Source organism: Drosophila willistoni, unplaced genomic scaffold (genome assembly GCF_018902025.1).
Source record: "Drosophila willistoni isolate 14030-0811.24 unplaced genomic scaffold, UCI_dwil_1.1 Seg192, whole genome shotgun sequence".
Taxonomy (NCBI): domain Eukaryota; kingdom Metazoa; phylum Arthropoda; class Insecta; order Diptera; family Drosophilidae; genus Drosophila; species Drosophila willistoni.
Window position 1 is genome coordinate 185794 of NW_025814156.1, and position 15773 is coordinate 201566.

At 37.4% G+C, this 15773-nt stretch overlaps 1 protein-coding gene across 1 annotated transcript; it reads right to left on the reverse strand.

The window, feature by feature from the left end:
• Positions 1 to 3469: 3469 nt before the first annotated feature.
• Positions 3470 to 5891, reverse strand: LOC124461052. Its single transcript, XM_047012642.1, has 4 exons — positions 5812 to 5891; positions 5023 to 5617; positions 4031 to 4895; positions 3470 to 3954 (listed from the first exon to the last, which is right to left on the reverse strand). Exons 1-4 carry the CDS (start codon positions 5889 to 5891, stop codon positions 3470 to 3472), a joined length of 2025 nt encoding a protein of 674 aa, XP_046868598.1.
• Between the last annotated feature and the right edge of the window lie 9882 nt (positions 5892 to 15773).

The window sequence follows — 15773 nt, forward strand, 5'->3', positions numbered from 1 at the left end:
TTAATTACATTTAGCAAGATTTATGCAATTTACGCGCACAGGAAAAGCATTAATTAATTTTAGATGCATAATGATTAAAACTGGCTAAGCAAAAGGGAAGTTGGAAAATGGCTAACTGATCGGTATAGAAAGTTTTGTATTAATGAGAAAATTACTCATCGCTTGTCTTCCATTTAAACTTTTTCTTATTTAAGTGAACTGAAGTGTTGCATAAACTTTCGTCATCAAAACAATTAACTTTAGCCGAGTGAGAAATGACAGATGCAAACGAAATCGCACTTTTGAGGTTTGCCATTCCATTATAAGTAAACAATTTATAGTTTTCGATAAAATCACATCAACTCAGTTTCACTTTGCCACCGTCTATTAAAAAAGTAAAGTGAAAAATTAATTTTCCATAAATTTCAAATGCGATTATTTTCAAGCAAAATTTATGCCGCATATTTGCTTGTCAACAAGCTGCTCAGGAGACAGTTTTGCATATTTGCCATGCATCGGTATGCCTATACAAAGATATGGGCCACGCCCATTAATTATAGCATAAACACACTCAAACCCAAACAGAATCTTGGGCAAAAAACTTAATTGCATTTGACTTAACCAATAAATATTGTAAATTTGTTCTTAAAGAATTGGTTTTTTTTTATCATTCAGCATCTGTCAAAGCAACACAAATGACATTAAAATTAAAATGAAAAAGTTAAAAAAAAAATTGTTGAGAATGAAACGTTTAATGATTTATGATTATATGATTTATTTAACTATTTGCAACCAAAATATATTTAAAATGTAAATTTGTTGTACTAGAAATAACTCTCCTCTTTTCTATATAAAAGTCCGCAGAAAAAGCTTTAGTAGTCATTTTAAGCAGTCTAAAAACAATTAATTTTCAGAAAAATCTTCTAAAGTTGAAGGCAGGGAATTTAGTTTTTAAGTATTCAAATAAACAAGTAAAGGAAAAACATGGATTAAAATAACAGTTGTAGATATTTTACATAATTTAAAAGCTTACACACAGATATTTGATTAAACTTTTATAATTAATAATAAATAAATATAAATATTTCTCTTTTAAAGATCATTTTTAGTATTATCTGCCTTCTATGGTATTGCTTCACATATAGCCCCGGATCAGGTTTCGATCTTGAGTTTAACTTTTTAAATTTCGATTATATTTTTATTAAGTTACTTTGAAAATTTAATGTAATTAAATGTTTAAAATTTTAAACAATGTGGTCAAAAGTACAGTTTTCAAATTAAAGAAATATAGAAAAAAAAATAGAAAAAAATCTAAAAAGCGAAACCCTTGCTATGGGCAAACGAGTTAAAATTCATATGGAAGAACTCTCAGTTGCATAACCAATTGGCACAAGTTATCTAAAACTGTTCTCTTTAGCTTTTCGTAATGGATTTTACATTTAGATTTCTTATTTCTTTACTCAGCATTGGGAAATGGTTTTGTTCAAATGGTTTCAAATGTTTGTAAATAAACATTTATTTATATACATTTTTATTACGTTGATTGTGATGGATAAAGTTTATGGGAGTGTGTACACGTAATTAGTTAACAAGTTGCATAAGCACTTCAAACTTGAGCGATTTAAGTATCCATAGAACCAGATCCACTGAAGTAAAGACTCATAAGACAGCCATAGTATTCTCTGGTCCTTCTATTCTCATTTTCGTACTTGTGCACTGAGGCCACTCAGTCGGCTTTAACCACGTGTAGTTGTTTGTTGTTCTTGTTGTGTATGTGTGTGTGTGTGTGGGTGCATGTATGTGTATTTGACAAGGACATTTCATGCAGCTAATGATGTATTCATTTACCAACAAGCCAACCACTCCACGGAAAGAAAAAAATCATTCAAGCTTTCTTGACTTAGCTGGAATTGGAGCTAAAAATCAAAGTTACACATGCTGTTAATACCCTTTTGGTCTTTTAGATGCCAAAGGATCATAACTTAAAAGTTATTGTACATAATTTCGTTTGCCAAGGAGTAAAAGAGCAGGATATATTATATATTTTATCTTTCCACTTTGATTCTATCACTCAATCAAGTTTCATTGTTCTTTCAAGAATATTCGCATTCGTTGTTTTTTGGGGTTTCTTGGAATGTAGGGCGTTAAGCGAGACGAAGGCCAAGAGGAGACTTCCTTTTTATTTCGCTTGGCCTGTGCTTGCTATCCCTTGCTGCTGCTTCTGCTTTGTGGGCCGTCGATTTTGTTTGAGAAATTAAAATGCCTCAACTAGACCGCCCACATTAATTACAAATTGTTGGCTTCGTTTGCTTCCGTTTTTTTTCTTTTAAACCAAACACCTAATAAATCAAAGAGGACTCCTGAGAGAGCCCCCTAGAGTATGCTTGTTAAATGCTCGTAATAAATTAGCTTCCGCCCCCTGGTCAAAAAACTCTACTGCCTGGCTTCTTCTTCGCCCTTCCAATTGACTTGATTATTGGCTTAGCTCTTGGTCTGGCCATTTTACAATAGCCAAACGAATCGAACTCAATCGAAGGCTGTTGGGATGTAGAACAAGACCAGACTCATTCATTTTGCCAAGTCTGTGAATTTGCTTGCACTTTTCTTTTTCTCTTCCCCCTCTGACAACTATATAGAATACAAACGTGGCTCATTTAATAAAAATAGGTGATTAATTGTTTGCTTAAATCTTGACTATGCATCATCTGTTCCAGAGTGCTAAGCATTTTCATTAGCAATTATTTCAGTTCGTTAAAATCATTAAAAGATGTTAAGTAAAAGGAATCAAACTTTTTTTCTTTCCTTTTTTCCTTTCGATGATAATGATAATTGTAAACAGTAACTGAAACTGTTGCAATAGTAGGCAGCGAAAATATTGATCCTCTATGGTTCTATCGATTATTTGATTAGAATTAAATAAATTATATTGGAACATACAAATTTGTTCTTCTTTAAAAAATCTGTTTAACCTGAACAAGCTGATTAGATGAACAAACAACTGAAGAATCAGCTGCTATACAGTGCACTTCCAATCTGAATCATCAGTGGTCAAATCTGAATTATTCACATAATGATTCAATTTTTGGGGGATATATTTAAAATTTTATTGATTTGCTTTGCTCATAAATTGTATTCCTCTTTAAGATTTTGTTGGGCTGCAAATACTGCAAAAACTCGTCAAATATAGAGACAGAAATTTTTATGAGTTACGCGCGTAAATGTTGCATAATTGTTTTATGTACACTCTCGCGTTGTGCTCATACTCCGCCATATCTTTGCTCACTTTATTATTATTTTTTAAGCATCTTTGACACTTTGGAGCTAAAAACTTCTTACCATCTAGCAGTGAAAAGTGCAACGTCAACGCCTTAAACATTTATGTGCAAGTGTGTGTGTGTTATGTGCGGGTGTAGTTGGTTGAAAGGATATATTTTATTTAATTCCTTTATTTATAACATAAAAACAATAACATAAGAATATACAATGTTTTCTATCGGACTGCAGGCATAATACGAAACAATTTTTGCGGGACGTCCCAGGGGGAATTGCTTCGCAAAAACGTGTTGCTAGCATACTTATCCGTTTCTTGCGCGTCCTCTTGTCTGAGGACTTGACAGACCACACCCGCAAAGCCGCATACTGCGTCCCAGATCGCCGATTTGGCCAGCATAGCTGTGACCAAGTTGTCAGGTGTAAGGGCAGTGTTGATCATGTCTGCCACCCTTTGTCGCTCCGTCCACTCCGTTACGTTTGGGATGAGGAGATGCGTCCACCTTCCCTTGCTAGAGGCATCCCAGCGTCTTTGCCAAGTCACAAGACTCCGATTACTCGCCTCAGAGCTGGCCTCTTTTTTGGGTGTGCCGCGGCTGACAGCTACGGCGATCGCCTTGGCTTTATCGGCAAGTAGGTCGATTGGGATCATACCCGCAATTACCAACGCAGCGTCCTCCGAAACGGTCCTGAAAGCGCTGCACACTCGAAGTGCGCATAGACGATATGTGGCTTTAATGCCTTTGCTGTATGACGGGACGTGAATAGCTTGCGACCATACTTGCGCTGAATACAATATCACTGACTTTAGCACACTCGCTAGCAGCAGCCTGCGCTCCTGTTTCGGGCCTCTGGTATTTAACATGATTCGGGGCAAGCAGTGCAATCGCAGATCTTTCTTCTAGTATCCTAGCAACTTCCACTGTCTTCGTACTACTAATAAGCACCGCCTCCGTTTTTAACACTGCCAGTGAGAGACCGACTGAGTGAAGCCAGTTCGTAATTTTTTCAATCGCGCAGGATGCAAACGCTTCAGTCGTCGCAAGATCCTTGGCTACGATCACTAACGCCACATCATCTGCGTATCCGATGGTTTCGCATCGTTGTGGTAGAGGGGTCCTCAGAATGCCGTCGTACATTATGTTCCACAGTAGCGGGCCCAATACGGACCCTTGTGGAACTCCGGCAGAAATGTGGTGACTGTCGCAGCCCTCATCTGTGTTGAATCGCAGCACTCTCCCATCAAAATAACTCCGTATGATGGCTTGCAGGTATACCGGCGCTTCCAGCCTACACACCGACCCCAGGATGCAGCCCCAGTCCGCTGTGTTGAAGGCGTTCTTAACGTCTATTGTGACGACCAGGCAGTATTTTTTAGAGCCGGCCTTCCACCGGGAGCCCTCGATTGCATTTGCAGCAATATTAACTACTTTGCTGATTGCATCTATCGTCGACCTTGCCTTCCGAAAGCCGAATTGGTTTTCCGAGAGGCCATTGCTCCTGCTGATTAGATCGTTTAACCTAGTGTTGATTAGTCCTTCCAGGACTTTGCCGACTGTGTCTATTAGACAAATCGGCCTGTAGGAGGATGCTATGTCAGGTGACTGTCCCGGATTTGGCAGCAATACCAGTTTTTGAACTTTCCACTGCGATGAAAAAACTCCCTCCAATAAGCATTTTTTAAAGGTTTCAACAAATGCTTCTGGGCGTAGCGTCATAGCCAGTTTGACTGCACGATTCGGGAATAAATCCGGGCATCTGTGGCCAGTTTACGTCCAGCCGCTTCCTTGCCCTTTGGTAACGCCTTCTTGCGGTTAGGCAAGCCCTTCGTAGATCTCCAATTTCATCATTCCACCAGAAGACTGGTTGGTGATGTTTATTGAATGGTCTGGAGCGGGCCATACTCGCATCGCAGGCTGATGCCAGCATGCCACATAGCTGGTCTGCCATGCCTTGAGCAGATCCCGCAGCCAGCGTCGCATCGTAAATTGCAGCTGTAAATGCCTGGGTGTTAAGCGTGTCAGCTTTATATGGTAATTCCACTGCCTGGGTATGCGTCTGTTGTGGTCGAGCTGCCTGTCCAAGGGAAAAAATGATGGCCTCATGGTCGCTGGCTGTGTAGTTGTCATCCAGCCGCCATGCAGCAATTCTCGCCAAGCTGTTGAACGTGTTGCGAGAGCCGCAGTTTAGAAGTGCGACGTCTAATGAGGCTAGCGACTCTAGAACGGCGCGCCCGCGAGCATTTGTTATGCTGCTGCCCCATTCTTGGGCCCACGCATTGAAGTCTCCAGCTATTACGAACGGGCTGTGCGCTCTCGCGTCCGCCGCTAGTTCGTCCAGCGATTCGCAGAAGTCCAGATAGTCTAGACTAGGCGGGAAATAGCAGCAGTAGATCCACTTGCCGTTTATTAAGGCTCTGAAAAATGCCCGCCTGCTAGCCTCGAACGCAGTTGTACATTAGGACTGCCACATGCCCAAAGCACGGCCTTGCCGGTATTACTGCATATCCAATTCTCAGCAGACATCCTACGAAAAAGCTCACTTCTGATTGCCACGTCAGACCTCGTTTCGCGCACCTGCTGCTTCAGCAGCTCGTGAGCCGCTTCGCAGTGATTCAAGTTTAATTGGATCAAATTAAACATAGCGTTTTCGTGGGGCCGGCTTCTCTTGGCCGCTTGCTTTTGCGGATGGACCTAAGGCTGCCAGCTATATGTGCCCGCTCGGTGACACCTCTGGCTGCGAATAGGCAACAGTTGGCATTATTTGCGCAGTCTCTTACTTCGTGGTCCTTGCTGCCACATTTCAAACAACAATTCGTCCTGTCGATCGGGTCTTGACATCGAGCCGCTACGTGCCCAAATGCCAGGCATCGGTAGCATCTGGTTGCGTTCTGGTTGAGCCTAACTCTGCATACTGAGTAGCCGATCTTTAGCTGCCCCGCTTTCAAAATTGTTTCTGCCACGTTTGCCGGAAGGCATAAAATTGCCTTTTGGGATCCGCCATAGGAAGGACGCAAGCTTTTTATATCATCTTCTGTCACCTATAGACTTAGCTGCATCAATACTGCATGGCATATTTCTGCTTTGGTGGCCTCTTCATCCATTTCCAACCATTTCCATTGCAGTCGGAAACTATACGTTATTGTGTGAGGCCTATCTTGGTGTTAACACGATTCATCTGCGGGACTCTTAATGCGGCTAGCAAGACAATCGGCTGGGGTGGTTCTTTGATGAATGTGTTTCACCCACTTACACGACAGCAACTTTAAATAAAGTCCCTGTGCTGAAACTCGAAATAGAATAGAGAGAAAAGAATAGAATAAAATAGTCCTAGTGTTGGCTGTATAGGTGTATCTACAGCCGCGCTCTCTACCCACCCTACCATGATTTTCCTTTCAGCGCTAGGGGAAAATCCCAGAACACAACATCCCAATTCACATTAGATTGCCCAAAAAGAAAGTTCAGAAAATTACCTCATTATAAAATCATTATTATTCACTTAAATTAATGTATTCTCACAATCATTCATTTCTTAGAATCTAATGTTTCATTCTGTATTCTGAGAACAAAGTTAACTCACATTAAAAAAAAACCCAAAACCATTCCATAATATATATATAAGAAAATTTGCAATTTCATAAATGATCAACAAATTAATTTGTAATTACTAAAAAAAATATATAGCTCGAAACTTTAACGCATATCGATTTATATTCAAAGATAATTAAATCAATATCAAAAAAAATTTTCTAAATACTCGGTATAGTTTCATGAACATTAACTTCTCCTTTTTTTTTTTTTTTAAACTTCGACCCACTGTGCAAAAGCAAAACGCAACGCTTACATATGCAGCGTATAAAAATTAACCGTTCAAATTTTTTTTCAACTCTTCACATACAAAATGTTTCAATAAAACAATTATTGACTCTTGCCTTTTTTCTTTTGATACTTTTCACTTTTCAGTTCATTCTCTTTTTTTCTTTTCTTTACGCATGATTTTATTTGAAACACATTATAAGTATATAAAAATATATTTTTATATAGAGGGGCAAACGGAGTGGAGATAAGCAACGACAATTGTTTTCGCTTTTGTCTTTGCATTGAATACTCTTGCTTAACGTCTCCGACTTCGCTTTATATTTTGGTAACAAAAAAATGTAGTAGAAAAAACTCACCCTTGTAGCGTCCGAAAAAGGCCTTCGAGGAATTGCTGTAGATTCTATAGATTTAATTTAATTTTTTTTGTATTAATTATGTTCACATTTTTTGTTTCGTTACCAAGTAAAGCAATTGCTCATGCTTTTTTTTTTTTAATTTTTTTTTCTTTTATATTTTCACTTTCTTCTTCCTCTGTTATAGATTTTTTTTTTGACCTTTCAATTTTGCATTAGATTTCATTTGTCCATTTTTTGTTTTTGCTCCTTTTTTTTCATTTTTAGTGTATGTTACCTCGCGACTTAAAAAAAATTTTGGTTTTACACAATGTGGCTCGAAATGTTGCTTTGCGTTTTCTTCTTTGTATACTTTTTTTTTTCACCTGCTTCACTCCTTTTGCTTTTTTTTTTTTTTTCTTATTACCAATTATTACTTGTACACTAACTTATTCTAGCTTTCGATTATAATATATTACCTAGGTTTAAACAAAAGAAGAAGTTAAAAATTTTCGTTTTCACTATGGCTTTCTGGCTTAAACCCCCTTTTTTACTTGATTTTCACTTTTTAACTCGGATACAATTTATTCTTTGGGCTGCGTGTTTTCGCTGTTTTCACTTTTCACCGCTTGCCGCGTGTCGTATCGAAATTTGACTGATCAGATGGTCGCCAATGTAATTGTTTCGTCTCTTTGGTGAATAACTTCTTCGCTGCTTGCACTATCCAACATAAATGTCTTGGACTTCTGGCTTTGGAAATCATTGACACCAAAATTTGGGCTTTACGTTTGTCTAACAAAAAAATTATATACATATACATGATAAAATGTGAATGTCGTTAATGCGTTTTTTTTTCTTTTCTTTAGAGCTGTATAATTACCTTCTGCTTAATCAAAGCAATACATTTTAATTTCCTTTTTTCTTTTCCATCATGAACAAACATACCGAGACTTTGAAAATCTGCGTGCAAAATTTTATTTGCAAAAATGACCAAATTTTAATGATTCAAAGAAAAATTAGCACTTACTCAAGAAGTATATCTTGAAATTGAGAACACCAACATCAATGGTTTCTTTTTTATTTCCGATTCAAGCCCATGAAGGATGGCTTGTATTTATTCGGATTAAAAATTTACTTGGGTTATTTTAACCACAAAAGAAAAATTAAATATTAATTTTTTTCTCACTTCCTGCAAAGGACTGTTCCGCTCGGTTGCCAATTTGAAAAGAATTTATCAAGATAGTTCGCCTATGCTCTATGCCTAGCTTTGATCTTCGTTTAGACCCGAAGTCAATTGTCAAAGTGACATTATCTTGGCATAATGGGAAAAAGAAATGTACCACTGTGGTGAACTTTCTTTCTGCAATCAAGCAGTGCATTCGCGGGTCTTTTAAATGCTGCCTTCCTTTCTTTTTTTACTTTTTTTTTTTTTTCTTTTGAGCTGCAAGTTTTACTCAAGGCACCTCCACAACCACAGACGAATTCCAGAGTTTTCTCGGGGAATTAGTCTGAAAACCTCATTGTTTAATATCCTTGGCATGATATGTTCCTTGTAATTTTCCTTGCAGGTCTTCTAAAACATAATAAAAATTCCCTAAACATTCCCTGACTCTAGATTTCACCCATTGAGGATTAAATTTCGCATTCGTATTTTTCTGTAAATTACTCTGGCTGAAGTTTCTTCTGAATACTTCTTGCCCTATCCTAAAATGAATTTGCCGAGTGCGCAAGTTATACTGCTTGGCGTTTTTATCTGCTGCTGATGCAATTTGCTGTTTTATTTCTTTTCTCAACAACTGCAATTGATCGTCTTTCCTAAGGGGATTAAGTGATTCATCTAATAAATTGAACTTACTTAGTAGACTATAATGAGACCCATGTGTAATCATATCAAAGCCAAAAACTGCATGATATGGAGAACAATTAATGCTCACATGATGACCATTCCGCAGAGCACAACTAATAGCTGGAATATGTTCATCCCACTCTCTATGATCATCGTTAAGATAAGCTCTAATCGCTGCTATGATTGATCGATTCACCCGTTCTGAGGCGTTGGCTTGAGGTGAATACAACGCTGTATATACATGCTTAATACCAAGCTTCGTTAGCTAGGATTTCCGGAATACCAAACATAAAGAAAAAATGATCCTGAAGAAACTCCTGTATTAAACGAGATGTCAACTTCTTCAACGGACAAAGCCAATGAAATTTGGAAAAGTGATCCAAAACTATTACCAACCCAATATGCCCTCGCTTACTGCGTGGATATGGACCGAGCAGGTCTATGTATAACCTTTGAAAAGGACGCATTGAAACTGCTGGCTTTCCCAACGGCGGTTTTAAAATGTAATTCGGGGCTTTGGTAGACTTGCAAATATCACAGTTACGTACATCATCTCTCACTTGTGACACCATGCCTGGCCAATAAAAAATCTCCTTATTAATTCTAGGGTCTTAGCCATTCCTCCATGTGCTGATATAACACTATTATGAGAACTGCCTATGACTTCAGTCGTCAAACCAGATGGAATCCAGTTTCCATCTCGATTTTTGATTTTCTAAATTTCCATCATCATGTTCAGTTCGTATATAGACTAAACCATCTTCTACTCGTATATCTGGATACTCTCCCAGACTATCTAAAAACTTTTTTTTCAAATTCTGATATTCACTATCACCAAAACAGTTGGAATTTAAATCAACACCAGGATAAACTTCTTCTAGTGCACTTATTTCATCTGAAAACATTCTCGAAAGCGCATCAGGTACGACATTGTCCCGACCTCTTCTATGGCTTATCGTGAACTTGTAACTTTGCAATTTCATGGCCCATCTAGCCAACCGTCCCTTCAAATTAGGTTGCTTCATCAGCCACAAAAGGCTCGCATGATCCGTAATCAATTCAAACTGCTGCATATCAATATAGCATCTAAACCTGTCGATTGCTTATAATGCTGCTAAACATTCCCGCTCCGTTACACTGTAGTTTCGTTGAGCTGAACTCAGTTTCTTGGACATAAATACAATTGGTTTTTCTTCTCCTTCATCAGACATTTGAACTAACGTAGCGCCTATGCCGACATCGCTCGCATCGCAATGCACATAGAACTTGCGTTCAAAGTTCGGGTTCTGCAAAACTGGAGGTGAAGTCAACGCAGACTTAAGCTTTTCAAAGGATTTCTGAGCTTGCTAGTTCCAGACAAATTTCTTTTTCGACGACAGAAGCTCGGTGACTGAAAAACTAATATCTGAAAAGTTAGGTATAAATCGTCTATACCATCCGACTACTCCCATAAACGCTCTTACTTGTTTAGCTGTTTCGGAATTGGCCATGACTGAATCGCGTCTGTTTTTGATGTGTCAGTTGAAATTCCTCCATTGCCTACTATATATCCTAAAAATGCAACTTTTGTGACACAAAATTTGCTCTTTGCCACATTTAAAGTCACATTCGAAATTGTTCAGCTAGCTTGGCTAACACAATAAGATTTTCCTCAAAGCTTTCTGATACTACACATAAATCGTCTAAGTATCCAAAAGTACAATATTTTAATTCAGGGGGTATCATTTCATCCATTAGTCTACACATTGTTTACGCGGCATTACACAAACCAAATGGCATAACCACAAAATGATACAATAGACGACCAGGTACTGTAAATGCTGTGATTGCTTTTGATTCCTCACTCAAACCTATTTGCCAAAAAGCATCCTTCAAATCTATCTTGGAGATGATGTTAGCTTTTGGTAGTCTTGCGAAAATTCCATTGATGCTGGGCAGTGGGTATGCGTCTTTCTTTGTAACCTCGTTAATACGTCGTGCATCTAAGCATAAACGAACTTTTCCAGAGTTAATCACCAAACGCATGGGCGAACTCCAAGGACTATTTGACTTCTCAATAACTCCTAGCTCTAACATTCTATCGATCTCCTGAAACATAACTTTTTCAACCGCCGGTGAAACTGGGTAAAATCGCTGTTTAATCGGGGTGGCATTGCCTACCTCTATATGATGTTGCAGAAGCTTTGTTCTTCCGAGGCCTTACCTTTCAAAGTCTGGAAATAGAGTAATGATTCCGCCTAAACGTTTTTCTTCTTCTGCTGTCAGCGGAAACTTTTCCTCACCGTCTTTCTCTGGTAATCTAGGCACGTTGCTATTTGAAGTTTCAATCGAGGAAATTACACCCGGGGCCAATTTGAAAGCTTTCCAAAAATCTGTTCCTAATACTACCCTATGCTTAATCGAAGGGATTATAAAGAAATTAATGTCCTTCATCTGCTCCCTATATTTTACGTTCAGTTGTATGGATCCAATAACTGTTTGTGGCTGTCCATCAACCGTTTTTACTGACGAATTAATTTTGCGAAATTTTGAATTGTGCGACCAGTCTATTTTAGCCAGGTCTGCTCCAATGCAACTAATATTTGCCCCTGTGTCTAATAAGCCTAATTCTAATGAAGTAAGTAAGTCGTCTCGCCGACTTGGGTATACCATACACCAGGTGAAACAAATATTTAAAATTTCGAAAACCAAATGTATGTCTATTAAATTGCTTTAGCATGCCCTCATACCATATGCTATCTCGCTCACTCTACAAACACACGAGCACTCTAGCGCCGCCACTAGCCAACGGCCAATTCTGCCCTTATGGATCGCGTAGCAAAATACATTCATACGTATATTTTGCATGTTTCTAGTCCGATTTCAATCAAATTTGGTAGTTTGATAGAAATAGATAAGATTTTTTCGGTTTTTTCTAAATTATGGAGGCAGAAGTGGGCGTGGCAACATATTAAAATATATTTATTCTGCGCGCATAGTAAGCCAATATACATACTAAATTTGGTGACTTTAGCTTTGTTAGTTTTCGAGAAAATCAGTTTTGTTTAATTTGCGGGGGCGGAAATAGGCGTGGCAAAATTTTTAAATAACCAATATCTGCGCGTCTATTAAGCTAGCTTACATACCAAATTTAATGTCGGTAGCTTTCATAGTTTTAAGAAAATCAGAGTTATGTAAATTCCGGGTGCGGAAGGGGGCGTGGCAAAAAGTTGGAACAATTATTTTCTGCGCGCTAACTAAAGAAGTATATAACCCAAATTTGATGTCTCTATCTGCCATACTTTTTAAGAAAAATAGTTTTATGTAAATTCCGGGGGGGAAGGGGGCGTGGCAAAAATTTGAAACAAACTCGATAAGCGTACATACTACACGAGACTGCATACAAAATTTGGTGGCTCTAGCTCTTATAGTCGCCGAGATCTATGTGTTCATACGGACGGACGGACGGACAGACGGACATGGCTAGATCGACTCGGTTTTGATCCTGATCAAGAATATATATACTTTGTGGGGTCGGAGATGCTTCCTTCTGCCTGTTACATACATTTTGGCGACTTTAATATACCATTTCACCCTATGGGTGTATGGTATAAAAATTGTAAAAATGAAATTGAAGCATAAAATCGGCCATCTACGGCTTCATTAATTACTGAACAAATTAACCTTCTTTTGGTATTTCGTACAGCTTTCCAAAAGTTACGCATACGCAAGGTTGAGCGCTTTGGTGCTCTCTTGACGCATGAGATATGCCATTAGCAACACTTCCCATAACAGCCGACCCAAGAGGTCTACACTCCACATTAATGTAAACATAAACAATACCATTTCATTAAACATAGAGTGTCACAAGTGACAGTTTCCCTAAACATAGAGTGTCACAAGATAAGTGACAGTTTCCCTAAACATAGAGTGTCACAAGATAAGTGACAGTTTCCCTAAACATAGAGTGTCACAAGAAAAGTGACCAGAAGAAAACATTATAAACACTTAGATGTAAGCCAAACCAGAATATGATTTGATTCAATAAAGCAGTCTTGATTTAACACTCAACCAGAACAGACTCAATCTTAATTGGCGCAGTCGGTACTCGAGTTCACAGCTAAAATATTGTGGAAACTTTGAACGCAATCAAAGATAACGAAACAATATAATACTGTGGAAAACAAAACATTTAGTGACAAAATAAAATATACAGTGGTGGTCAGCGGGTTAGCCCCTTTTTTTTGTTTGATTTTAAATTTAATTTTCGCGGCTCCTAAGAAAGTTAATGAAGAAATTTTTTCAGTAATTTGTTGGTTATTGTATTTAGATGATGACACGTAATTATTGTCATGCCAGCTTTCGGCGTTTTTTTTACAGGTGCGTTTGAAAAAAAATAGGCCCCCAAATGCTGGCCATTAGTTTAGCCCGGTCTTTCCAAAATCTTTAATATTATAGTTAGACATGTGTATTCTTTGAAGAAGTTGTAGATCTAGGTAATCTAAGATAAACTGCATACCAAAAATTTTCATTTTAGCCCCAGTATTTGATTTGGGGCCCATCGAAATTTCGGGATTTTGTATGTAATTCTTGAGGTCTCTTTGTTTGATGACGTTTTACGATACCAATTTAAACTAAAGTAATATTTTCTTATTCTAAGTATTAAACTGAATTGAATTTCCCGTCAAATGATACATGTTTCATAAAAATCCGACAAAAATTAGATTGATTTCATCGCCCATACTTTAAAAAAACTAGGTAAGCAAAATTTCCCACACATCCTCCATCTCTTTCTTTGCACGCATGTATGGGAAATTTTTTAAATTTATTTTACCTGGTTATTTTTTAAAGTATGGGCGATGAAATCAATCTAATTTTTGTCGGATTTTTATGAAACATGTATCATTTGACGGGAAATTCAATTCAGTTTAATACTTAGAATAAGAAAATATTACTTTAGTTTAAATTGGTATCGTAAAACGTCATCAAACAAAGAGACCTCAAGAATTACATACAAAATCCCGAAATTTCGATGGGCCCCAAAACAAATACTGGGGCTAAAATGAAAATTTTTGGTATGCAGTTTATCTTAGATTACCTAGATCTACAACTTCTTCAAAGAATACACATGTCTAACTATAATATTAAAGATTTTGGAAAGACCGGGCTAAACTAATGGCCAGCATTTGGGGGGCCTATTTTTTTTCAAACGCACCTGTAAAAAAACGCCGAAAGCTGGCATGACAATAATTACGTGTCATCATCTAAATACAATAACCAACAAATTACTGAAAAAATTTCTTCATTAACTTTCTTAGGAGCCGAGAAAATCAAATTTAAAATCAAACAAAAAAAAAGGGCTAACCCGCTGACCACCACTGTATATATTGTGGAAACTTTGGAGAAAATCTAAGCCAACGAAACAATATAATATTATAAAAACATTTTGTGACAAATAACGAAACAATATAATATTGTAAAAACACTTTGTGCAAACAAACAGAATTATTGTGGAAACTTAAAAAAAAAAAAGTTAACGAAACAATAAAACATACACCATTAAAATGGCACAAATTAACGAAATACAACAATGCATTCGAATGCTAACATCAATAATAATATCCAATCAAGAGATGCATTCTAATCCAACAACAAGGGAGAGAAACAGCATCGAGAAGGAAACAAGGTACTTGCCGGTGTTCACTGGACAGGAGGGAACGTTACATGGTTTCATTTCGGCAGTCAACCAAATCATGGAGGAGTATGATGATAACGACCAGGTCTTCACTGTTATATTCAACACCAAAATTCAAGGTCAGGCTAGAACTATGCTTAATATTAACCCCCCTACATCTTGGGCTGATTGCAAAACTCGTCTTCGACATCATTATCGCCCAAGAACGGATCAAATGGGTCTAACCAGAAAAATTAATAACTTAAGGGTAACTACCGTTCGAGATCTTGATTTTAAAGTAAGAGCAATTGTGGAGGAAATTACTGATTTTTCGGTCTTTGAAAACAATAGCAGATTAGTTGACATATTAAGTGGTCTCTTAATTCAAAGAGTAAAAGAATTATCTTGTGGTCCAATGGCCATTGCCTTAATGAATAAAACAAAATTAACAGATATAAGAATTGAACTTGCAAATTATATTGGTCTGAATTATGGAAATTTAAATAAAAAACTATTATTAACCAAAAATGACAATGACCATAGTACATATAACAAACAGACAACTAATAAAAATACAAACCGAAATACTGAACAGAGTCAAAATGTAAAACAGTCTCAAAATCCCAATAGACAACAGAGTCAAAATACGAGACAGTATCAAAATCCGAATAGACAACAGAGTCAGAACGTAAGACAAAATCAAAATTATCAGCAACCACAAAATAATCAGCAACCACCAGCAGAAGCAATGAGTGTAAATAATATAAATGAGGAAGTAGTAAACAGCACAGATAATCAAGAGTTTTTTACCAACTAGCCTCGGACGAAAAAAAAAATTTTTATAAAAGGAACAATAGAGGAAGATACTTATATTA

Excerpts from the sequence above, each read along its gene's own strand:
- LOC124461052 (XM_047012642.1), bottom strand. The coding sequence starts at position 5,891 with ATGTTTAATTTGATCCAATTAAACTTGAATCACTGCGAAGCGGCTCAC. Across the intron at positions 5,618-5,811 it reads CAGCAGGTGCGCGAAACGAG|TCTAGACTATCTGGACTTCT; the intron begins GTCTGACGTGGC and ends TTTCCCGCCTAG. Across the intron at positions 4,896-5,022 it reads GGGCAAGGAAGCGGCTGGAC|TGGAAAGTTCAAAAACTGGT; the intron begins GTAAACTGGCCA and ends TTTTCATCGCAG.